Below are 26551 nucleotides of genomic sequence, written 5' to 3'. Positions count from 1 at the left end.
CCCAGGCCATGGGCTAATAGGGTTCATCCAGTGCCTCCTACAGCTTCCCAGGCGGCTCAGTGGTAAAGAATCTGCCTGCCAATGCAGGAGCCGCAGGAGATGTGGGTTCCATCCCTGGGTCAGGAAGATCCCCTGGAGAAGGAAATGGCAACCCACTCCAGTATTCTTGCCTGGAGAATCCCATGGACAGAGGAGCCTAGCAGGCTATAGTCCATGGGGTTCCAAAGAGTTGGACATGACTGAGCCTGCAAGCACATGAGTGCCTCCTATTAATACATTCTGTGCAAGGTGATTTTCTTATCTGTCATGCTCAGTATCTTTCCAAATATGAATATTACTTATCACACGAATTAGAACATTTATTTCAAATATGAGAATGCTGAGGCCCACATACATCAAGGTTTTGCTGAAGGTCCTGAGTCTCCAAATCGGTTTCATTGCTCCAACTCTACAACTGCCTACTCTTAAGGGTTTGACTCCCCTGGAATAAAAGAGGTGAGGGTGATTGTTATTTTTATAGGGAAAAATAGTTGTAACAGAATTTCTCTTAAGAAGAGTTAGGAAGCTGTATCTGTTTGCTAGAGCTGCCATAACAAAGGTCCACAAGCTGGGTGGCTTAAACAACATACCTGTATTCTCTCAGGATTCTGGAAGCTAGAAGTCCAAGATCAAAGTGTGAGCAGGGTTGGTTTCTTGTGGAGTCTGTCTCCTGGCATGTGAAGACTGACCGTCTTCTCCCTGCGTCTTCCCTCTGTGTGTCTGTGTTGCGAATCCCCTCTTCTCATAAGGACACAGTCATATTGGATTAAGGCTCATTTGTTTTATCTTTTTTTTTTTAAAGACCTCACTTTATCTTTTTTTTTCTGTTTTTAAATTTTTATTTATCTTCTAATTACTTTCCATATACAGTTATTAAAAATACTGGTTCTGTTCCCTGAGTTTTACAATCCATCCTTCAATCTATCTTATACCCAGTACTTCGTACCTCGAACTCCGCTAGGCTTATCTTGCTCCCCACACTGGTAGCTGTTAGTTTGTTCTCTGTATCTGTGAGTCAGCTTGTTATATTCACTAGTTTTCTGTGTTTTTTAGATTCCGTATATAAGTGATATCATATAGTGTTTATCTTTCTCTGTCTGACGTATTTTGCTTAACATAATATACCCTCCAAGTGCATCCATGTTGCTGCAAATGGCCGAATATCATTCTTTTTTTTATGGCTGCTGTGTGTGTGTGTGTGTGTGTGTGCCTGTGTGTGTGTATATACATCCACACGTCATACTCTTTATCCATTCAGCTGTTGATGGAAATACAGATTGTTGCCGTGTCTTGGCAATTGTAAATAATGTAGCTGCGAACATTGAGGTATGTCTGTCTTTTGGAATATGTCTTTTTGGGGTTTTTTCAGATATGTACCAAGGAAAGGAATTGCTGGGTCATATGGTAGTTTTATTGTTAGTTCTTTGGGAAATCTCCATACTGTTTTCCACAGTGACTGCACCAATTCACATTCTTAACAACCGATGTACAAGGATTCCCTTTACATCCTCGCCAACATTTATGATTTGTGTTCTTTTTGATGATAGCCACTCTGACAGGTGAGAGGTGATACCTCATTGTGGTTTAGATTTGTTTCTCTGACGATTACTGATGCTGAGCATCTTTTCATGTGCCTGTCGGCCATCTGCCTTTCCTCTTTGGAAAAACGTCTGTTCAGTTCTGCAGTTTTTAATCAGGTTGCTTGTTTCTCTGAGGTTGAGTTGTATGAGCTGTTTATATATGTTGAATGTTAATCTCTTATCTGATTTAATTTTATCTGAATTATGTCTTTAAAGAGCCTATCTCCAAATACAGTCACCTTCTGAGGTCCACAGGCTTAGAGTTTCAACCTGTGGATTTTCAGGAAACACAATTCAGCTTCAAACAGAAACTATCCACTTCTGTCCCTTTAGTATTATTATTCATATTATTGGAGAAACTGAGAGAGGTTTTCTAAATCTGGGAGGCAGAGTGTCAAGCAGGGCATTGGTGAACCTGAGGGGATCTGCTGGTCTCCTAAGCACAGGGTGGCTGTCCCAGCATCTCACCTCCCTAGGAGGAGGGGGTGTTCACACACTGGACCCTGCCAACCTGTCCCCAAAGTGTCGCTTCAATGTTTTAGGATAAATACAACCTGAGGCATTTAACGGTGTCTCTCTTTTACTTGGCGTCACTTCTTATATGTGTGTGTATTGATTTAAAATCACATTAATGTGGACACATAGCACTATTTATTGTATCAAAATGGGAACCAACCTCAGTGTCCAACAGTAGGATTTAATAGGATTCTCTGCAGCCTTTGGAAAGTTGGCTGTGGAAAAATATTTGCAGTGTGAGAAAAAGCTCAGGATAGATGAAGGGAAAAAAGCATGTTACAAAGGAATATGTACAGTTTGATCCAATTTTTTGTAAACAATTTATTACATGTACATAGATATTCACACACACACACATATATATATATGCATCTTTGTTCATTTGGAAACACATGCTCTAAGATGTTTAAGATATCTCTCAGTCATGGAATTGTGTATATTTAAGTTTTTTTCTTCTGTTTTCTTCATGTCTTGTGTTTTCTGCAATAAATATAATTTTTGTGATCAGGAGAAAACCCTTAAAAATCCAAACATGGCTGTACACACTTAGTTTACATTCTTCTAACTCAGCCGTTGCCATAAGGAGCTCTCTTACAGCTTGTAACGTTGGGTTGCATTTATACAAATTTCATTTACTTGCCATTTTCCAGTTGCAACTCTCAGCCATGATCACCTGGACTCTACAAGAATTTTTGTGCCAGGCTTGAGAAACTCTTTTCTGTCCATCTGACTTTCTTTTCTCATGGAGGGGGCTTTTTGAGTGAATTCAGAGAAAGGGCAGCACCCCACAGGCCTGAATAAAGGGTAGGAAAATATTTAAGTGAACTAAAGTAACATCCAAGCAGACCTAAAAAAGAAGCAAGATGTAACTTCACAGTGACTCTGTTCCTTCTGGTTCTCTGTGTTTATTTGTAAGATCCTTTGGACACACTTCCTTTTTAATAGAACATGCTTTCATTGGCTACATATCTCTGCAATGTATCCTTTTATGAAGGAGGGGTCTGTGGAGGGTGACACTGTACTAAACTTGGAAGAGACAGTAGTGGTCACTTTGATCAACCCCTGACATCATTGGTTCCCAGACCTCTGAATCCCCTTGAGAAACTTTATCAAGGGTGAGGGTCCCATGTATGCTGCCTGCTAAGTTGCTTCGGTCTTGTCTGACTCTGTATGATCCTATAGACTGTAGCCCACCAGGTTCCTCTGTCCTTGGCATTCTCCAAGGGAGAATACTAGAGTGGGTTGCTGTGCCCTCCTCCAGGGCTTGACAGCTTCTACACACTCCTATAACACAGGACTCCTAACTAAATAGTTAATACCATCCCCTTAAGTTGCCAGCATAAATCGATCTAACAGTTGTGTAAGTCGATCTGCTGTATATCAGAGGGTCCCATACCACTAAAGAAAAAGAAGGGGCCTGGGCCTGTGAATCGTGAAAGCTGTGGTTCTTTTGATATTTGTGCCTCAGCTTCCTCATCAGTAAAATGGGGCCATCACAAAATCTAACTTAAAGAGTTGTGAGAATTAAGGAAACTTCAGTTAACTCAAATAAAGTGCTTAGCGCAGCAGAGTACTGGTTCTATGCATGCATCCATATTTCCATTTTTCTTTTTACCAGCCTTTTTGGAGGGAATGGGCAGAAGAAAGGGCTGTTTTGCTTAAAGTGAAAAGGACCTGGTGAAAGACTTAGGCCAGAGGTCAGCAAACTAAGCTTGCAGGCCAAATTTGACCTACCACCTATTTTCTTAAATAAAACTTTTACAGAAAGTCAGTCTCATTCCTTCATCTCTGACTGCTTTTGCACTACAATTACAGAGTTGAGTTGTGATAAAGACTGAGTGCCCTCCAAAGCTGGAAATATTTTCTGTCTGGCTGTTTACAGAATACATTTGCCGACCCCAGTCTAGAATTAAAAAAAGAAGAAAAAAACAGCAGTGTCTTTTCCACATGATCTGCCATTGAAGAGATGAGTGTTATGAGGCTGTCCCTATCAGGTGAAGTGGCTGACTCTTGTCAAAGATTTCCTGTACCTAAGAGTCAGCCCTCACCGACACCTTAATTTCTGTGTCTTTCACCAAGAATTAACACCCACGCCAATTGAGACTAAGGCAGTGTTCCTTCGTAGTTTGGCTAGTTCTACCAGAAACACAAGGAATGGAGTGCTGCACGTCCGAGAAGGCTCCCGGGACCAGGATGCCGGCCTCACCCAGGCCTATGACTCTGTGATTCTTCCTGGGCACAGAGCTGCTTGTCACTTCCCAGCCCCCCTGCTGTAGGGGGACCCAGTCTTATGTTCTTACAGGTGGAAGTGGGGGGAAATGTGTGCCCAGTTCCCACATCTGATCTGAATCTTCCTCACTGACCTTTCTCAATCTCATCTGTTCCTTGCCTGCAGGTCAGATGCAGACAGTCCAGTGAAGGACCCTAAGGTTCGGAGCAGGTTGCCCAATAAAACTTTCTGGAATGATGGAAAGTTTCCATTCTGCACTGTCCAATATAGTAGCTTCTAGTCTTATGAGTCTCTTGAGAACTGGACATGTGGCTAGTATGACTGAGGAAGCGAATTTTTACTTTTCATTTAAATGGCACTTACGACTCATGACTTGTTATTGGACTATGCACCTCTGGGGGATGGCAGATGCAGATGTTAGGAGAATCATAGGCCTGAATGTCTGGGTGGAACCAACACGGTTCCCTCCCCCGCCTATCCCCACATCCCTACCCCTTGCCTTGGATTGTGATGTGAGCAGGAAATAAACAGCTCTTTGCATTGGCCTGTGAGGGTTACTGTTTGACCAGCTGGGCTGCCATGACTAACACAGACGTGTGTCTTGGCAACCACCTTTCTGAAGAAAGGACAATTCAGTCTACTCCTCATCCATTTTAGAAGCTCAGGGAATGCCAGGGGCCTCTGCTGAGATCTTGTTTTCAAGGCATTGATTATCCTGTTTAAAAGATGAAAGAGGTGGCTTTGTGGGCCAGAGAGCAAGTGATTTCACTTAGCACCTTGGCCATATATGGACCTGGTTATATGCTAGGTGGGAAGGTTCACTGTTCAGAACTCAGTTCCAGTTGTGGTTTTTTTGTTTGTTTGTTTGTTTTTTTTTACAACTGCTTTAAACTGTGCTTCTCCTGCTCATGACAGAGAAAGGGCCATCTGGTTTGATGATTTTTTGGCTTGAAGGAGAGAACACGAAAGACAAGTAAAAGCTTTAATACTCAAGAGATCTGATTCTCTGCTAAGGAGGAAATGAACTCCATATCCAGGAGAATTCTGCCAGGAAGGGGCCAAATAGACCATGCTCTCTGGAGGGTTCTCAGTGGTGCTGTGAACACCATTTTAACTCTCTTTTTGGTCGTTTCCAAGGTGAGACAGTGATGCATTGCTGGAGCAGGACAGCTCATCTCACCTTCTATGGTGTCATCAGAGAGGGGATCTAGCAAGTTTCCATGCAAAGCCAGACGTGCTAGGATGGCATGAGCCATCTCACCTGCTCTATGTGCCTGCCCAATTCTGGGAGAAGCACCTGACTTTCTGCTTTGTTGTAAAGAGAACCAACTTTGAAATCAAACAGACCTCGACCAGAATCTCAACTCTGTCACTTGTTGTTTGGTCAGTAAGTCGTGTCTGACTCTTTTTGCGGCTCCATGGACTGTAGCCCTCCAGGCTTCTCTGTCCATGGGATGTTCCAGGCAAGAATACTGGAGTGGGTTGTCATTGTCCTTCCTCAGGGGATCTTCCTGACCCAAGGATCGAACCCACATCTCCTGCATTGGCAGGAGGATTCTCTACCACTGAGTCTCCAGGGAAGCCCCTGTCACTTATTAGCTTAGACAAACCATGTCACTTCTCTGAGCCTTGTTTTCTTTCATTTAGGGATAATAATAATAAACCAACCCCACAGAGCTGTCGTAAGAATGAAATGAATCGGTGTCTGTGGCAGCATATGTAGGGCAGGGCTTCAATGCAGAATCAGTACCTTGAGGGACTGAGGGTCTGGAGGATACAGTTCCAGTCCTGGTGCTTCAGGGTGGTCCTGTGATGAGGATGTGGGGCCATGTGTTAATTAGAGCACTGCTTCTCAAATTTCAATGTGTATTCATACCACTTGCAGATTTTGTGTAAATCCAGGTTCTGAGTTAGCAGGATTATGTCATGTAAGTGAGTTTCCAGGTAGTAATTTCAAGGCTGCTGGTTGCTGACATCACCTTTGGAGAACAAGGAATTCAAAGCATCAGCCGGATCTGTGTCTCCCTCCTCTGTCACCCACATAGAAGCAGCGTACTCTCTACTTTGAGTACAGAGAATGGGGGAAGTGGAGGATGAGGATGACGTAGTTGGCAGACAGAAGGGGAATCCAGGCACATGAGGAAAGAAATCGTGGGAAAAAACATGGATTCGAGGTTTTCAACCTGAGTGGACTTCAGACTCACTTGGAGAACTTTAACACTCTCCGTTTTTAAGTCTCACCTCAGGAATCACATATTTAAGAGACTGGGATGGGGCCAGTTATGACATATGAAAGCAAATAACTCCTCAGGTTATTCTTATGTGCAGCTTGGGTTGAAAACTGCTGGCCTAGAGAAAAGAGGCAAGTTTCCCAACTAGAAAAATTCAAGAAAGTATCTTTTCAAGATATGAGATCAGATTTTTTTTTTGGGGGGGGGGTGCTAGTTTAAGAGGAAAAAGTTCATGAAAATTGTAGATAAGAAGGCAGTTGGTTGAAATCTTGAAAAATTGGATCCATTTGATGAAGCCATTACAAAACACTAAAATTCTGGGTCACCAACATGATAACTTAACTCTTTGAAGCATTTTGGGCCTTTGAACAATTTGTTTGTCTATTGAGAAGCCAACAGTAAATAGTAGACATGAAATCTATGCCATCTGGGGGGAACTGGAGGTTCTAGGGCTTCCCTGATGGCTCAGTGGGTAAAGAACCGCCTGCAGTGCAGGAGACACAGGAGACGCGGGTTTAATCCCTGGATCAGGAAGATCCCCTGGAGAAGGAAACAGCAACCCACTCCAGTATTCTTGCCTGGGAAATTTCACAGAGGAGCCTGGTGGGCTACAGTCCATGGGGTTGCAAAGAGTTGGACACAAATGAAGCGACTCAGCACGTTTCTTTCACAAACATCTTGGATTTGATTGTTCTCTGTGCTCACAGAGGCTACTGAATTGGAGCACAGAAGTCACCTTGGCTGGTAACCTTACCCAGGTCTCTATCCCAGTGGGTCTCCCTCCATCAGGAGGCCCTGAGCCCAGCACACATGCTCCAACACAGTCTCACCCATGAGCATCGTTAGTGTTGCTGAGTGAGTTTTGACTCTTGAAGCCCAGGTGTAGGCTGCCTCCTTGTCACCAGCAGTTAGCTCAGAGTTGGCACTTGACCAGCCTTGACACAAAGCTCAGCCCCTTTCCAGGATCTCAGTATACCAACTATCTGCAAATACTTTATGGAAGATGCCTTATGTCTTGGGGTGGGGGCTACATCAGGCACTGTGCCACATTTCCCTTGAACAGTCCTCAGTAGGTATACATCTCCCCCTGAAAACCTGAACGCACAGCCAATAAGGAGACTGTCCTCTATCACCAAATCCAGCCTCCTCCCAGCCTTTTACTCCTTTGGAGCAGAGCTCGGTTCAGTTCAGTTCAGTCGCTCAGTCGTGTCCGACTCTTTGCGACCCCATGAATCGCAGCACGCCAGGCCTCCCTGTCCATCACCAACTCCCGGAGTTTACCCAGACTCACGTCCATCGAGTCAGTGATGCCATCCTGCCATCTCATCCTCTGTCGTCCCCTTCTCCTCCTACCCCCAATCCCTCCCAGCATCAGAGTCTTTTCCAATGAAAATACTTTTCCATCTCTTTGCATGAGGTGGCCAAAGTACTGGAGTTTCAGCTTTAGCATCATTCCTTCCAAAGAAATCCCAGGGCTGATCTCCTTCAGAATGGACTGGTTGGATCTTGCAGTCCAAGGGACTCTCAAGAGTCTTCTCCAACACCACAGTTCAAAAGCATCAATTCTTCAGCGCTCAGCCTTCTTCACAGTCCAACTCTCACATCCATACATGACCATAGGAAAAACCATAGCCTTGACTAGACGAACCTTTGTTGGCAAAGTAATGTCTCTGCTTTTGAATATGCTATCTAGGTTGGTCATAACTTTCCTTCCAAGGAGTAAGCGTCTTTTAATTTCATGGCTCAGCTCTGTCCTATTTGCTCCATGCTTGGTTGTCTATACCAAGCATGTTGTCTATAAGCATAGCAAACACAAGGTTCCCTAGAAACCCAGACCTGCCCTCTTTAGGTGTGTGTTATCACCCATTACCTGGATGTTGAGCAGCTTATTCCGATGGGTACAGAGCTGGGCACAGCTTCTGGGAGGAAGGAAAAAAGCAGAGCAGGTGCAGATCACAGCCAGACAAGCTGCCTGTGAGAAGCCTTTGCCTGAAGAGTTAGAGTCAGTGGTTCTGCTTTGTGACCACAGGCTGAAATCACAGGGGGAGTTCATAAAATGCTGATGACTGAGTCACACCCCGGGAGACTCTGATTTTGTTGGCCTGGGGTGTGACCTGGGCACTGGGATTCTTATGAGTTCCCCAAGTCATTCCTAGGGTGCAGCCAAGTTTGATACATGCTTTTCCATCCAAGCTGGTTACTGCTAAAGAGGAAAAGGGCAGCCGTGGGCCTTTCCTTATAGAGCAATTGCTTTGTCCTGATTGCTGACCCAGTTAGTCTTGTCTTGAGTGTCTAATTCCTTCGAGTGAGCCCTCTTAGTGTCTACCATCAGAAAGTATAAGCCTGCAAAGGTTGAGAACCACTGAATAATTCTGTATCTTGGTGAGGTAAAGAGGCCATAAGTAGGAGGACAGGAACTGGGGTTAGATTTTATTTCTGACTTAGGATTGAGAGAAATACCAGTTCCTATATCAAACTACTATCCTATTTGCAGGACGCTTTTCAAGCACAGACCAAGGCAACTGGGGAAATAGCAGGAAGCTCTCCTTTTCATGATTCCTCTTCCTGCGACCGAAGGCACGACTGGAAAACAATGCAACCACGACTTGAGAGCTGGAAGAAAGGGGCAGCCTTGAAGGTGAGCAGAGGGGAAAAGAGGCTGGGGAGGAAGTGGAAACAAAGGTAGTCAAAGGAGAAGGATGCTCACTCACCTTCCGCAACATACTGGTCCTTCGCCCCCTTGGATGCACACCGTCCTTCTCAGGCGTGTGAGGAACCCTGAACACTCTGTGTGCGTTTGTGTGGATGTGTGAGTGGGAGAGAGGCGGTTTTAATGGAAAGTCATCCTCAAAGGTAGGAACAGATCAGGAGAACCTGAGATAACAGAGCTAGGCTTCATTCTTTCTGCAACCACCTCTCTTAACAGCATAAGGTGATGGCACATCGCACACCTTGGCGAGCATCTGTTTCCTCTTCTACCCTTCCTGGGAGTCTCGGGGTTGGGATTTGATATTTATGAATGTACTTTGGAAACAGTAGACTGCTATCTAAGTGCAAGGGATCATTTAAAAAGTCAGCGTTGCATCTCTGTGCTTTTATAAGGATACTAGGAAAACGAGGAATATAGTATTACAAAGCCTCACGTGCATGGTTGAAGGGAGTGTTAGAAGAAAAGAAAACAAAAACATTTTTTTCTGTGATTACAAAAGACATACATGTCATGGGGAAAAACTTAGACAATTGCAAAGACATAAAACCTGAAATTCCTCTTCCCAAGCATACTGCTATTTGTCTTTGTCTTACAGGACAATTATGTGTGCATATTTAAAATCCATCATATTTTCAAATTCAAAAGCCTCTTAATTCAAAACAATACATGTTATAGAAACAGAATAGGTAGGTTAAAAACCATCTATATTCTGCCACTTAGAACCTCCTAATCTTCTAGAACTTTGAAAAGTTATGTAATTATTTATATATTTTATATTTTTACCTTTATTTATCGTACAAGGAGTGTACACTTATTTTATAAAAACTAGATGAGCAAAAGGGAAACTTTATCATTAAATCACTTGAAACTGAATCATTAAATCACTTGAAACTGAAACCTCAAAACAATTGACCACAGTTTGTATTATTTTTATTACAGTCTGTAGACTTTTCAATATTCAAATATATGTGTATTTTTGAAAGTGTAACAGGTACCCAAAATCTTTTGCAAATAAGAACTCATATTGCTAATTTTATAACCTGCTTTCCAAATGGAACAAGATACATGTTCTACAACTTCATTTTTAATGTCTGGGTTGAATTCCATTGGAAGGACACACTACTATTTATTTAACAGGTTGTCTGACAAATATTTAGATTGTGTGTGATTTTTCTTTTCCCTCTTAGAAACAACACTGTCCTGACTATCCATTTACCACATATTTGTGCTTTTTTTGTAATTTAAATTTTAGGTTAAGCTGGGCCAGTGTCTCTGCAGAATCCTAAGGCTTTTCAAAAAGAAAGATGTTGACTGCCTAGTGTAGGACTTTTTATCATTTCCAACATTTTTGCTTTATACATATTAGATTATATTGATAAATCTAAAATGATTTAAAGCCCTGTGAAATATTTAGCCTGCCAACACTTTTTATTCCACTTCTCTCTGTATTTAATTTTTTCTGGTTATTATGTCAGTTTCATGCTCGTATATACAAGAAAATTTGTGGACCTCAGAAGCATGTGCATTGGGAAGAAAGGAAAAAGTCTCATATAATACCCCTGCAAGAGAGCAGTGTGTCTCTAGTTACTTCCATCCAAACCCTCACCACACGTGACTTCACATGGTCTTTTTCAAAATACTATTTGTAGACTTCTGATTAGGAAGATGCTTTGACGGAGCTTCTAAGTGTTGGCTGCTGCTCATGGCGATTTTAGCCCTGTTAAAACGCTTAGAATTGTTTCTAGGAAGTACCAGAAAGAAATATGCTCATGGGTGAGGCCGTGCTGAGATGTTGTGTTGTTCTTCTCTATCTTAGACAGTATTATGTGGACAGATCCCTGAGGTTTCCTGCAGTTGTGTAGGAAGAGGGCATCAGTGGCTTCACTTGGTTTAATAGTCACAGCCTTAGACAAGAAAAAAATGTAAAAGTCAAAATACGAAAGACAGGCACATGTAGACCAAGAGAAGGAGAGAGAAACAGCCCCTTGCCTCACTTGATTCACATTTGATGTTAGAAGCCTTCAGACAACAAGGACACAATTCTCAATCTAGGTAAGTAAGTTTACATTTCTGACTATAAAATGAGCATATGCACATTTAAAAGGCAAAAAGAAAAAAAATATCATTTCACCATCAATCCATTGTAAGATTTTGTGTTTCTTTCCAGTTTCTTGATGCACGCCTTTTAAGACTAGTTAAAGCCCAACAGTTTACACTGGTTTTGCATTTCTGCTTCATAGTATGGCAAAGGCATCTGCCCATGTCAGTAGTTCTGGAGGATGATTTCTTCAAGTTCTGTTAGTAATTGTATTGCCTTGAGAGATGAAGAAGGAACATACATCAAAGATGTCTGTGAAGGGCAAATGCGGTGATAAAGCAAAATAAAATTGTCTACTATTCACGTATAGCTGCCAGTGAGAGTATATTTTCCTTCCAGGGTTACTAAGCTTTATCTTCCTGAGCAAGATAAAGTGGTTGTTGAATAGATAAGTAAGACACTGCCGCTCATAAGTGAGCCTCCGGTGTGTTATAAATAAGTTCTGGGAAAACTTGTTCTTGCCCTGAAGAGACGGACCCAGGGGGGCTCATCCACAAAGAGATGCTCTTATGGCAGGTGGGAGGGCAAACACTCTCGGCGCCCTCTTTGTAGAGTGGGATTGGGTCTTGTGCATGTGGTCTGTTCTGATAAAGTGTGGAGACCACGTACATCTTTTCTCCTCTTTGATCAAGTAACAAAAGTCAAGATCTGGGAAAACTCAAACCACGTGTCCCCAGGGCGTTGCCTCCTCTACCACCTGCACCTACCCTGGAGCAAGACATGGGGCAGGGGTACTGCCCTGGCCCCTGTAGTTCCTCCCAGGCAGTTTGAAAAAGGTGCTGGTTCCTCTGAATGGAGATCATTCCCTCCATCTGTTAGCAGCTTGTACTGCACTGGTTTTGTTAACTGACCTTTGCCAAACATCTTTATAATTAAAGTGCAAATGGGCCACAGCTACCGTGTGAACACTGCCCTCCCGACCTGCTTCTGCCAGTCACAAGGCCACCTGCAGTGCAGGGCAGAGATGGCTTGTGGCCACCCGCTGAGAAGGCTAGGTGAGTGTCCTGGGCTAGTACTGATTATAACTGGGCTTTGAATTGCTCAGGCTCCCTGCCCCCACCCCTACCAAAGCTACTGCCTTCTATTTAGTCAGTTAACAAATGTGAGGCCTTTACAGTGAGCCAGACCCCTGCTAGGCCTGGGCAATAAAGAGAGGAATGAGCCATGGAGTTTGCCCTCTGCAAGCATACCCTCCACGGGTGATGGCGGGTGGTGGGTAAGTAGAAAATGCCATAGAAGGGAGTCGATTGTTGAGGCAATTGATTTTTGAAGCATTTTTCCCAGGGCTAGGATTAGGGTGAGATGACTCAGACAAGGATGTGTGCATTTAGGGTAGGATCCTATCTTTAAAATGACATTCTGTTCATCATGGACTTTTTTGTATTAATTCTGACCTCTTACATTATTGCCTAAAAATCTTGATGACTGAGTTTGTGGGTGCCCCTGTAAATTTTGCTTCTCAGGCAAAGACCTCACTGGCTTCACACACTAGTCTGGAACTCAAAACAAACCTTGCCCTTGAGCTAATACATACCTCACACAAAGAGGATATATATATATATAGATATATTTATAAGCTGTGTTATTCTATTGTTTTGGATTTGGGGTATAGGTAGGCTGGCTTAGCCACTAATTTGCTACTTTACCCCAGGCAAGTTGCTTTTCTTCACTTAAGTTCAATGTCTCACCTGGAAAAATACTAAACTGGGAGAGTTATCTTTTTGACATGGACAAGAATGTCTTCTTTTAACAAACAGGTAAATGAGATCATTTTATCATATGCTATGTGCCATATGAGGGAGTGTGTGTGAGAGATGTTACCATAGGGGGTCAGGAAGGTTCTCTTGAAGTGATCTCAGATGGCCTCAACCTGCAGCATCTTGAAATGGGACTTCAGTTCCCCATCCAGAGACTGAGGTGAGGTTGTGGCAGAGTTCCGAATCTTAGCCACTAAACCACAGTCAGTGACAAGGCCCTAGCTCTTCAGTTTTGCGTAAAATAATTCCCACAAAGATGAAAAGTAGTGAAATAAGTTAAAGTACAATACGTGTGGTTGGACACACGGCTGGACTGAGAGAGAGTCTCGCCTTTGTGATAGTCTGAGTCACTTTTATGGGGCATTTCTTCCAGGTTTCCTTTGGCCAGTCGCTTTGATTTGCCTGGTTCTGAGTCTGTATTTGGCTTATCTCAGGATCCTCCCCTGTGGGCATGCACACCTCTTAGCCAAGCTGGATTCTAGTGAAGAGGCCTATGGGTAGTCGTTATCACTTACTATGAAGTGACGCCCCCCTTCCTTCTAACCTCTGAGGGGCCTTTCAGCGCATGTGTAATCAGGGAGGCCTCCTTAACTTTAAGAGTGAGGAATATGTAGTCTTTTATCTCTTACCTGGGCATGGTCCAGCCTCCTCCATCATCCTGCTTTTATGGAGTTTCTGTCCACAGGGGAGAAACTGTTGAGCCTGTGGCCCATCTATCTCCTGCCTCAAAGGGAGATGGTATTTGAGCTGAAATATCCATGCCAAGTGGACACTATGGCTTGCAATCTTCTGTTTTTTAACAGCTGATCTTTAAATGAGCCCTCAGTTGGCTCCTGTTATAACGTGTAAAACTGTTAAGGTGTCTTAATTCATTTCTCTCAACAATGCTGTGAGGTCAGTACTCTTGTTGTATCTTTTTTTTTTTTAATATATTGATAAGGTTCAGTTCAGTTCAGTCGCTCAGTTGTGTCTGACTCTTTGCGACCCCATGGCCCAGCATGCCAGGCCTCCCTGTCCATCACCAACTCCCAGAATTTACCCAGACTCGTCCATTGAGTCGGTGATGCCATCCATCTTATCCTCTGTCATCCCCTTCTTCTCCCGCCTTCAATCTTTCCCAGCATCGGGGTCTTTTCAAATGAGTCAGGTCTTTGCATCAGGTGGCCAAAGCATTGGAGTTTCAGCTTCAGCATCAGTCCTTCCAATGAACATTCAGGACTGACTTCCTTTAGGATAGTAAGGAGACAAGCAAAAAGAACTCAGGAAGAAGGCTAGCTAGCAAGAGAATGAGCACATGGGCCCTGGGGTTTCAAGCTTGCCCTGTATGTGATTACTTAATGAGGGTAGAAATAGATAGGGCCATTTTTCATCCTTCTCCTCCTCTACCAACACTTAGTAAATACGAAGTAGATTATATGTAAGTTTTACAAACTTTTAAAATAGTCCATTTTGGGAGTAATGGGACTGTTGTGTACCTTGATTATGCTGGTGGTTGGAAGTCTGTGTGAATTAATCAAAACTGCCAGAACTCTGCACTAAGATGGGTGATTTTTACTGTGGGGAAATTATGTTTTAATTTTAAAAACTCCCCCCTCTTCCCTCCTCGGCACCGCCCCGCCCCCCCCCCCCGCCCCCGCCCATAGCCCGGCTACAGGAGAGGGACCTGGAGGTGTCCCCTGCCCCTAACTTCCACGGCGAGGGTGAGGGAAGAGCCTTGAGGGGAGGCGGGCCCAGGTGAGGGAAGGGAGTTGGCCCTGGTGGGCCGGCGGGAAGCCGGGAACGGGAGAAAATAGCACAGCTGGGCGCGCGCCGGGAGGGATGGGAAGGGCCCGTGGACCGCGGGGCGAACCCGGGGAGGGCGGGGGGATGCCGGGAGAGAGGGAGGGACCTGCGGGCGGGAGGGCGAGAGGCAGGGGCGAGGGAGGAGGGCCAGGCGTGCGCTGCGGAGCCAGCCGGGGGCAGCGAGGCGGAGACAGGCTACCGGCCGCCGAGGGTGCCCGCCCAGGCGACCCGCCCTCGCGGCCGCGGTGCGGACGGACGAACGGACGGCGCTGCGTGCAGGAGGCGCCCGGCCATGTTCAGCCGGAGCTCCCGGAAAAGACTCTCCAGCCGCTCGGTGAGTGTCCCCCGCCCGAGCGGGGCCAGTCTCCGGGTGCCCCGTCCCTCCGCGAGCGCCCCTGTGCAGGCTCCCTCCGACCCGCGGCTGCGCACCTGTGGCCCCAGGTAAGCCGGCCCCGCGAACGGGGTTGCGGCCCGGGCGCGCGGGAGCGCTCGTAGGGGCTGAAGGCTTTAAGTCCGGATCCCCAGTCCCGGGAAAAGCCGGGCTGGGAACCGTGACCCTGAATGTCACAGTCCGGGGGCGCCCAGGGAAGCCCTCTCCTTTGCCCCTTCCCTTCAGACAGGTCAGAATCCCCGTACCCAAGCCCCAGCATCCAGCGTCTTGGAGCTCTAGCCGTGAACCTGACTTTGGGGCGGTTTTAGGGGGGTGTCCCGTTCTGCTCCCTTCCCGGGAGCATCAGTCAGTCTGGTTCAAGGAGAGCACGCAATGGTCGCCTCTCGGGGACTCCGGGGAGCAGAAAGGTCTTGCTTTTGTTTCTTAGAAACCCGTGACCAAGGTGTCTAGGGGAGACAAAGCCCCAGCCAGGGCCATTTCTTAGTGGCTTGGTGCCCACGCCAGAGGCAGCCCGAACTGGGTCCGCACAGCCGTCCCCAGGCGGGAGACCACCCCTCGGGCCCTGCAGCACTTGCCCTAAATCCCCCAACGTCAAGAGGAGCTTTGAAGTAGAATCAGAGGAGATGGGGTGAGCAAGGCAGGCCGTCCTGCCTGGGACACAAGTGGGGCTCTGGAGGAAGCCCGGTGGTGGAAACATGCTTGTGTTGTCTTTTTGTTTTGAAGTTGACCGGACTGGGGCGGATCGAGAGAGGCCAGCCATGTAATGCCTGTGGTGACCAGTGCCCGGGGTTTGCCTTGCATAAATGGAGGTAGGACCCCTTATGTGGGATTCCTGGAGACAGCACCACTGCAGGGGGAAGCTGCACAGATAAATCCACATATGTGTATATATGCACACATGTGCATTTTTTGCCTTTTAAATGCACTTGAAGTCACATGGAAAGAATGCAAAGGCTGTTCCTTTAAGAGAGGGACTACATCTGCTACAAATATTGAAGGTGGAAGTGGCGGCCAGACACTGTGGATGCAGGAGGGCCCAGCTCTGGCTGCAATTCCCTAATGTGAGAGTTTGGGGTCTCTTGTACCACCCTCTGTGAGTCTAAGTCACTCTGTACCAAATGACTCGATTTAGGCAGGACAGTTTTTCCAAGTGCCACAGTACTGCATATGTAGGATTCCTGGGACTAGCTGGTGTTTTCCAATTGTGTTTTTAATTCAGCCTCTGTAACTCTGGGTCCTAACCGCAAACCCACCACTGCCCGCCTGTGCTGTGTCAACCCTCTTCGGTGGCCAGATGTTTCTTATTAATGTGCCGTGAATGTTGACTTCCAGGCAGCCCCAGCCTGGATTGGAATGATTATGTTTGGGGGACAAGGAATCTGGGTGCCCTCCCAGTACATCTGGCTGCTGAGGCTCTGGCGGGGAAAAGTTAGGGTGCAGGCTGACAGGCTCTGTTTGGTAATACAAAGAGAAGGGAGAGGTTCTTCTTGGCAACTTCATGAAAAGGCAAAACTGGGGACAGGACAAAATTCTTCAGTGTTGTAACCCGTTCTCTCTTTGCTTAATGCATCTTCCTCCCTCACCCCCACTCCCCCCATGCCCCTTTGAAGAAGGCTGTTTCTGGATACTAGGGAGAAAGCCTGCTTTGATTTCCCCCCCCCCCCCACTCTGTTTGTGCTTCTCTTCTTTTTCCCAATTGGTCATGTGTGCTGGGCACCCAGTTCTAAAGAAGCTCCCAGCCGGCTCCTTCAGAAATTAAATGCTTTTGTTCTTGCCTCTGATGGGCTGGCAGCCTCTTTGCCTTTGTTTCAGGGCACTGAGTGTAGCCCTTATGGCTCCCGAGCATTTAATAACTTCTGTGTCGGATGCAAGGCCTGGTGACCTTATAAATATGTAATGGGCAGACATAGGCTTCCATCAGTCCCGCTGATGTTGTAGTCCCAGTAGGTGGCTCTGGACTGGCCCCTCGTGTGTCCCAAATGTGAAAGGGGCGATATGTGGGAATACATGTGGAAGCCTGATTTTGTCAGGCAAATCCAGTGTGACAGCACTACTGATCACTTCCTGTTTGATCCATTCTTTGCTCCACTGGGGGTGGGAAGGCAGAGTGATGAACAGGAGAATGATTTCTGGCTCCTCCCCTACTCTGGAGCCTTTAGGACAACTTCTGATCAGAGGCCTGTAGGGCAGTGGTACAGTGTAGCCAGAGTCCCCTGCTTCCAATCTGACTTCCAGCCAGTCATTCTCCCTAGGTCTCAGTTTTCCTATCCAGTTAAATGGGCATCATAATGATACTTTCCTCACAGCTTTATTGTAGGGATTAAGCCAGATATTGAAAACACATTGTTTGCCCCATACCAGGCATACGATATATATTAGCTACTTCTGTCAGTTATTTTGAGCTTCCTCTCGGCTAGTGCCTGGGAGGAAGCCTAACGAGCTCACTAGAGGTTGTGGGATCTGCTGGTCACTGCAGATTGTCAGGATCTCTGCGTCTTGCAGAACTTTCAGCAATGTTAACCCAGCTGGTTTGGTGAGGGGAAAACAAGTGTTTTATTTTCAGCCCATTATGGAGTCTTTCTTTTGGAAAGAGAGCCTTTCATGAGGCTGGGATGGGTTTTCATGCCCAGTTTCCCCACTAGCAGCCGAAAGCCTCCATGAATAGGGTTTTTATGGCATTTCCATTCATGGCTGGAAAGGAAACAGCTTCTTGCCTTTTGCCCCTTTTCCCTCACGGGCATGCTCTTGGGTGACTTTTTGGAGAAGAAGGAGAACCATTTCTGAGTTACGGCACAAGATTCTTCTTGGGCAGTTAGGAATCCCTGGCATGCTCCTTTTCCAGTGCTCTGACTTGGGAGATCTCTGAGCTCCTGGGAGAGACAGTCACGTCTGAATAGGAGGAAAGGCCTGACACAAAGTGGAAAGACTGCCTTTGGCCTGTTTCATGGAGAGAGAATTTTCCTTGTTCCAAAGCAGCACAACACCCTAAATACTGCCATTCCTGGACCTCATCTATTCTTGTGGCTTCCACAAGGTCCCCCTCCCCGGCATCGTCCACACCGCAGGCATCTCCATCAAGCAGAACAGACTTGGGTTCCTGCCTTCAACACCGAAGTTCTAGGGAGGAAGCGGGTTGTAAACAAACTTTGCTTCCCTTTCTGGCGTGCTGGGGCTTTGAAGTCCGGAGGGAGCTGGGCTGTGGCCTTGCTCTGGTTTTGCCTAGCTGTGTGACCTTGGGCAGAAGACTCAGGCTCCCTGAGTTTCATCTTCCTCAGCTCTCACGCTGGGATCTCACCTCTGAACAAATATTTGAGGGCCTGCTTTGTGCCAGGCTCTCGACAGGTGCTGGGGATGGAGCGAACAGGACAGACAGGGTTCCTGCTCTTGTTCAGCAAATAATTACATTTTAGATAAGGTGGTCTGGAGAGGACTCTCTGAGGAGGTGACATTTGCACAGACACTGAGATGAAGCAAAGGAAGAGGGTCCTGTTGATTCAACCTGGGTCAGGAACTGCCAGTGCCCGCATCTCATGGGAGCATTGTTAGAAATGCTGAGTCTCGGGCCCTGCCCTGGACTTAGTGAATCTGGCTTCAGGCCTTAACAGGGTCCCCAGCTGATTCATGTGCATGGTAAAGATTGCGGAAAGCTGAATTACAGCACCTGGCACTGCTTACTCCAGCTCACTCTCTGCCCTCTGGGGCTCCTGCGTGTGATAAATTTGCCTCAGGTTCTGTGAAAGTCTGTTATATTTTATGGAGATTTTCCTGAGGGATCATACTCCTTCAATTATAGCATCACCCACACCATTTGGTGGCAAATGAGGGGATTTTTAGGAATTCTTAGAAAAAGTAAATAACAAAACCACAGAATTTCTTGGCCTTGGAGAAGAAAATGTATGTAACTGTCAGCCAAAGCGCCCTCTTCCGCCCGACGTAGGGCAGTTGGGGAGCAAAGGTGAACACTGTGCCCTGCAGGTGATCTGCAACCCCCCCCCCCAAAAAAAAATAAAAAGCAGCCCCTCACGGCAGCCCAGGGCAAATCCCACAGGGACAGGGCGGCTGAAGGAGTTCTCATTAAGGGGAAGATTAAGGCATCTTTGTGGACTGTGGCCAGGAGAAAATCATTAATAACTAGGCACTTAGTATACTGTGCCATGAGACAGCTCTCTGAGCAGGGCTTAATTGGACTTGCTTTTTTGTACCTAGGTTGAGTAGGGAGCGGGGAATAGCCATTTGGACAGTGAAGGTTTGCCCTTTGAATGCCTAGGCACTGAGGAATAGCGATACCAAAGCAACTGTTAGCAGCGACCAGGCTGTACGCTTACTCTGTCCAAAAGTGTGTCTCCCTGTTTGTACGTGCATTTCTGTCACATCCTCACCAAAGCCTGGGAGGTGGATGTGATGCTTTTCCTAACGAGGAGACTGAGGCTCAGAGTGGTTCCATCATTGGCCCAAGGTCTCCTGGCTACCGAGAATGAAGCTCGGATTTGGCTCTTAACACCCAGCCTGCTTTCTCTGTGACTGTCTGCCCTGGTGACTTCTCTGTTCTAAGGAAGAGGTCACAGACTAGAGGCCCTCGACTCATACCCAGCCTGCAGGTGGGTTCTGTGTGGTCTGCACATTGCATTAAACGGGGGACTTTTTCTGACATTAACAGCCAGGTTTCCAGCTTCTCTTAAAGAATCCCAAGCTGTGGTAGCATGGGGCCGACTTTGCTGTGTGGCAGTAACTGGCAACACACAAGCGGTCTTCATTTGATGGGTGTAATCTTGGCTCATTGTGGTCACCAATATTCCAGTTGCTTTCGGGGACCTATTTTCCCATCCTTCCAATCTTTCCCTTGTAACAGTCCTTGGAGCTGGGTGCAATTATTTATACCCCTTCTAATATATAAGGAAAGTGAGTCTCAGGTTTCACAGCTTGCGTAAGGTTCTTCAGTCCCCAGTCAATGCTATTCCAACCATCTCTGACTTCAAAATTCTGTGTTCTGGGCTAGGACTTCTCAGACTTGGCTGGCATGTGAATCACCAGGGGATCCTGTCCAAATGCAGATTCTGATTCAGCAGGCTCCAGGGCAGGGAACTAAGATGCATTTTTCAACAAGCTCCTGGGTGATGCTGATGCTGCTCGTCCAGGACCATACTCTGAATAGGAGTTGGCAACTAGGTCCTGCTGGGCACATCAGACCCTTTGCCTATTTTGTATGACTCAGAAGTCATGCATGGTTTTAACATCTTTTAATGGTTAGAAAAAAAAAGAATGCTATTTCGTGACGTATGCAGATTCTTTGAAAATCAGATTTCAGTGCCCATAAATTGTTACCTGGACAAAGTCACTCCCATGCATTAATGTATTGTCTGTGGCTGTTTTTGAGCTACAATGATAGAGTTGAGTACTTGCGAGAGTGTACAGTTTATAAAGCCAGAAACATTTACTATCTGTCCATTTACAGAAAATGTTCTCCTGTACCACTCATAGAGGAATATGCAAGTAGCTTCTCTTAATTTTAGCAGAAAGATTTCTGAGAACCTTTGGATTCAGGGCTGGAGGAAACATCCCCTTCAACCTGGATGAGAATGGTGCTAAAAAATCAAAGGCAACTGAAAACCAGGGAACAGACTACAGCCATTTCTAAAGGGCATGTGGAGATGAGGCTTGCAAGACCAGATCAATGAACCTCCAGTGGATTGTAAGCTCCTTGTAATCCCTTTAACGTTTCAGCTTTGCTGATAAATGTAGATTTGACTCTCGCAATAAAAGGCGGGCTTTCAGAACAAGCCTCCTGGAGTTGCACTTTGATGAGCGGCTGACACGGAAAGCCCAGAGCAGTAGTAGCCTTGTGAAGTCGTTTTAATTATGCAGAGCGGTTAGTCTGGGGACAAGGGCTGCCTTTCCAGGCAGGATGCTTGGACTCTGAGTGACCGCGCCCTCGAAGCAGTGCTCACTGGGTCAGCCAAGACTGTGCCTCGAACAGCGTCTTTCCTTTGTTGCCCTGGTAATTGTGTCGATTGATGACTGGGGCAGTAATTTGGGGAGATGCCGGCCTGCTTTCCTTTAGTGGGTTGTAATTTGGCTAAGAAATGGGTTTCCACTGGATTGTTTTTTTTTTTTTTTTGGCTTGGGGAGGAAAAACACTCAGTCAATTGATGTGCCAAGAGAAGTGGGGGAAAAGGAGGTGGGGTGCGTGTGTATATGTCTGTGTAATGGACATATGCATAAGACATGCTCGCAGTCCTCTAGGTAGGGAAAGATACTTACCAGCTAAGAAAGCTGGTTGTCTTACCTTACTTATGTCTTGGGCATTTGATAATATGCCTGATAGAACCTGAAACACCTATATAGGTTTTTCTCTTGAGGAAATATATAAGTTCATCCCATTGTGGCTGTTTTAGCTCTGATTTTGAAATAAGACATGGCTATTATATAAAGATTTAAAACATCACACATTCATACATGTACACACACACATATAAAGAATATGTAGCAGAGAGAAGAAAACCTTTAATCCTACCTTCGAAGGCAGGAATCCGAAAATCACAGCCAGTAGAACAAAATCATTCTGCTGTCTTGTTATAGCCTTGTAGCTAAGAATAGTCCTCACATTTTTAAATGGTTGCCAGAAAAAAAATCAGAATTACATTTTGTGGCACATAAAATTTACTTGAAATTTCAGTTTCAAGTCCATAAATAAAGTTTGAATGGAAAACAGCCGTGCCTGTTCATTTAGTTTCATCTATGGTTCCTTTTGGGTTTCTCTGGTGACTCAGTGGTAAAGAATCTGCCTGCTAAGCAGGAGGCTAAGTCACTTCAGTCGTGTCCGACTCTGTGCGACCCCATAGACAGCAGCCCACCAGGCTCCCCATCCCTGGGATTCTCCAGGCAAGAACACTGGAGTAGGTTGCCATTTCCTTCTCCAGTACATGAAAGTGAAAAGTGAAAGTGAAGTCACTCAGTCCTGTCCGACTCTTCTCGACCCCATGGACTGCAGCCTTCCAGGCTCCTCCGTCCATGGGATTTTCCAGGCAAGAGTACTGGAGTGGGGTGCCATTGCCTTCTCCTGCTAAGCAGGAGACACAGGTCCAATTCCTGGGTTGGGAAGATCCCCTAGAGGAGGAAATGGCTACCCACTCCAGTATTCTTACCTGGGAAATCCTGTGAACAGAGAATCCTGGTGGGCTACCGTCCATGGGGTTGGAAAGAATCGGACACAAGTCAGCGACTAAACAACAGCATGGCTGCTTTGACAATAGCTGAATTGAATAGTTGAGACAGCCCTCATGGTGCACAGAACTGAAAGTATTAGGTTAGCCAGAAAGGTCTTTCAGGATTTTCCATAAAATGTTATGGAAAAACCTTAATGAACTTTTTGGCCAATCCAGTATTTCCTAGCTGGCTCTATACAGAGTATAAACTATTTACTCACCTTACATCTGGAGATATATGTTGTTTATGGTTTGGTGTTTTATTTCAAATTATCATCATCTATTTATTAAGATTATTTAATAAATTTAATGTATTAGTTATTAAGATCTTGTAGAAAATATGCATTCTACATGTGGTCTTTTATAGCTTTTTTTCATACTTGGCAATACTTCATGGACATCTTTATATGTCAATATATAAATGATATAAAGATCTAATATATTTATTAGCTTTTAGAATCCAGTATATGGGTTATCATTGAGTTAAATGTCTTTGGTTCGTGGCTGCTTCAGCTGTTTTCCCTTGTTCTTTATCATATAGCTCATGACAGTAGATCTTCTTGTGCTATGACATGCTGATGTGGAGCTCTTGTCAAATGGTCTTCTAAAGAGATGGTGCCAGCTTTCACCCCCATTTTTTTAAAAATTGGACTATATTTGTGTGTTTTCTTCGAGGTGAAACTTTGACGCATATCGCTTACGGAGCAACCTGGCAAGTAACCTTGTTTAATCCCCCCGAGAAACAATTTATACCTGATGAAAAGTGAGAGAACACGTGGCATCGATCACCATCTTGTTTTCAAGATACACTCTTGTCTTTAACCCTCGAAGTGATACTCATAGCCTATTGAAAGAGCGCCATTCATATGCTTCTGTTGTTGAAGGTTGGTGGATAAAGGAAATCGAATGACTTGTTTTGCTGTCTCTCGATTCAGAAAGCTGGAAGATTATCCTTTAACCCTGTAATTAATGAATATCCTAGAGGGAATTCCCCGTGAACTGAGGGAACATTTCCTAAAGGGAATTTTGACATCAAAAATATCAAAAGATCAGCCTGTGTTGTATATGGGAGAACCATGGGCATTGATTTCTGGGAAGAAATAAGTATTTCCAGGCAGTGTCATAAAAATTTCTGTGAAGCTCATGAGAGCTTCTAGGTGCCCATTCTAGCTGAGTGGTTAAAGGGACAGGCTTTGAAGATACTTCGTAGGAACTGTAGTCTTGGTTCTGCCTCTTATAAGCTGAGTATTCTTAGGAAAGTGACTTAACCTTTCTGAGCCTGTCTTGGTTTTCTAATCTTGGTATTCTCAGTGTGGGAATACTATTATTACTCTAAGTTATCCTCTGAGGTTATTGTGAGTGTTAAATGGGATAATGTGTGTGTTGTGCTTCACTGGGCATGATGTATAGGCTTCATATCCATTTCTGGTTGGAAGAAGGCTTAATGGAAACACAATTGGATAAGGAGCAAGAGACCTGGGTTCATGGCTCTGACATTGTAGATTATATGACAGAACAAGGCACTTCCCCACCATGAGCCACAGTCATTCATTTGCTAAAAATGGAGGTGATGATCGTTGTCATAGAGCCTTAACTCAGAAGAGAGAGAGTGGAGTCCCCCTCTGATGTGAGGATTTAGCCTCTAAAGGAATTAGACTTCCTGATGGAATAGCAGAATCCTATGGCTCATTGCACACTCACCTGGGGATATTTACACTTTAGGTTAAATAAAATTAGAAGAATTGGACCCTATACCCTCACAATCTCTTTGAAGTTGTGATGTTTGTAAGAGCATATGATGTTTGTAAAAACAGGTTGCAGTCTGTAACAGGAAGACAACATGTAAACTCTGCCCCTGGGATCAGTATTTATTTACAAAGGGTCTTTTTTTTTGTGCCAGGCACTCTTGAAAATTCATGTTCAAAGTAAAAACCACACATAATCAAGACAATACTTTCTTCATTTTCTCCTAGCCTGCTTGATAAGTATGATTTTTTTCCTTGGTGCTCAGTGTGCCATGCTAAACACTTCCGTTTACACAATCACCAGTCCCTTAAGCAGAAGCTCCCTTTTCTAAGCTATGAGAAACAAGGATATTTACATAATACCTGAACCCAGATCATACCCTGAAAACTCCTGAGATGAAATCTGCACTGTACCTATGTCTTGTTGATACTACACAGCATTTAAAATTTAGATTAGTTGCCAACTATTGATATTTTGGATAAAAATTCAGACTTAAGGTTTCCTCTGGAATAAAGAAAAAATAGTGAAAACAATGACAAATTGTGGCAACTCGTATTCCTTGCTTCCTTCTAGATAGAATACACTTGTTGAAATTTTTCTGCAGTCCCCACCATTCTCTGAATCACCTGTTACATCCCTGGCTGGCCATGTAGTCATCTGATGTTGTAACCACTGATTTGAAGAAGTGAGTAAGGAATGTGTACTACTGGAAGGACACTATGAATGGAAGATTGGGATAAAGGTGCCAGTTGGTGGCAGCGTCTGTGCTAAGCATGACATCTAAGCAGCTAAACCCTCCCTGTCCCAGAGATGTTCTTGGGCTGGAGCTGACGTGATTGAGGACCTGCTGTGTGCTTGGCTTCTTTCTTCTTTTGTCATCCTCAGAACAGTTTTCTAATGCATGTTCTTTATTTTCTCCTTTTTAAATCGGGGGGAAAAAACAGAAAAAACCTGAAGCCCAGGGGAAGCTAGGTAAAATGTCCTAGGTCATGTAAATAATAAGTAGTGGAGTCAGGTTTGAAACCAGGTCTTGAGGGCTTGAGTTCACAAATTCTTTAACAAAGAGAGAGTGTTAAGCTCTTTCATTTTGACTCCCATGGTCTAAATATAAAACAGTACCTTGGCAAAAACAGAATCTTATATTCTCACTGGCCTGGGGATGACATCGGGCTATTGTCAGATATCAGAAGAACCCTAGGCTAGTTGGCTTATTTGAGGCTGGGGTATTGAAGGTGGAACTCCTATAAAATTAGAGGGTGTGGTGTTGAGCTTATTGGGGTGTCTGAAAGGTGAGAAATTGCATTAAATATAATGCGATGTCTAGTAAAAGGCTTCTTGCAATTTTCTAATCATATCAGCATACATTAAAGGGGGCTCCATTCGGCTTGTTGATAACTTTGGTGTCAAACTGGGGCCTCTGGGGAGTTTGTGAAAGCTGGCGGTGGGGGGCATTCTTCAGACATGCCATTTGCATGTTTCCTAGAGGAAGCATCCACCAGAGGGCTCAGTCAAGGGAGGGAGTTGGCAGTACTTCCCTTCAGCCAATCAGAGGTCAAAGCAAGTTGAAAATAAGCAAGATGATCATCCAGTCTTCAGATCTGTGTTTTTGAACTTCTGCTCCTCATTACTTTACTAAGTCTCACACCATGCTGCAAGACAGACCCAAGCACATCTGACTGTCAGAAGGCATTTAATGAGAGCGTTATTTGATTTTAGGTTGGTAAACTACCTGATAATGCAGAAACTGCCTTCACAATTCTTTAAAGCTGACTCATTATGTGTACATATAACATCCAGAGCAGGTCCTTCACGTTTGCATGCTGAGGAATTAGGCCTCTGGGGGACTTATTAGAAGAATGCAGGTGTTTTCTTTCTTCAACGACACTATGCAATTACTCTAATAATATAATTTCTCAAAGTCTTTTGTTTCGCAGTTAGGCACCCAGGAGCGCTCCTGTCATTTGCATCCTTGATGACTTGGTCTTTGGAGCTTCTGTAGCGACTTGCTGAGTTGTCCGGAAATTATAGCGACAAGCTTCTGTCATCTTTATGAAGACCCGAATTTGCAAACGATAGATAACTGGGAGACTCTCCATCATCCTGAGTCTCGAATATTTGAAGCCATAGGGAAGGACACAATCATGTTTTCCTTGGTTCTGGGACACAAAACCATTAATAGTTGTGTCCAACTGCTAAGGCAACGGAATCCCACTCCAGTACTCTTGCCTGGCAAATCCCATGGATGGAGGAGCCTAGTAGGCTGCAGTCT

General features: G+C 45.0%; 1 protein-coding gene across 2 annotated transcripts in view; it reads left to right on the top strand.

Moving 5' to 3' along the window:
- The first annotated feature begins 15074 nt into the window (after positions 1–15074).
- PRICKLE2 (prickle planar cell polarity protein 2) overlaps positions 15075–26551 on the top strand; it is a 342796-nt gene continuing 331319 nt past the window's right edge. Inside the window, exons 1-2 of one of the 2 annotated variants that reach the window (XM_027523818.1) lie at positions 15075–15277; positions 16058–16143. In XM_027523818.1, coding sequence (XP_027379619.1) covers positions 15236–15277; positions 16058–16143 — 128 coding nt within the window. In that variant the 5' untranslated portion in view covers positions 15075–15235. Of the gene's footprint in view, positions 15278–15304; positions 15385–16057; positions 16144–26551 lie in introns of those variants that run through there. The other variant, XM_027523821.1, reaches the window with a different exon arrangement.

This window comes from Bos indicus x Bos taurus, chromosome 22 (genome assembly GCF_003369695.1).
Source record: "Bos indicus x Bos taurus breed Angus x Brahman F1 hybrid chromosome 22, Bos_hybrid_MaternalHap_v2.0, whole genome shotgun sequence".
Taxonomy (NCBI): Eukaryota; Metazoa; Chordata; class Mammalia; order Artiodactyla; family Bovidae; genus Bos; species Bos indicus x Bos taurus.
The sequence above is the reverse complement of the archived record's forward strand: the minus strand, read 5'-3'. Positions and strand labels throughout refer to the sequence as shown.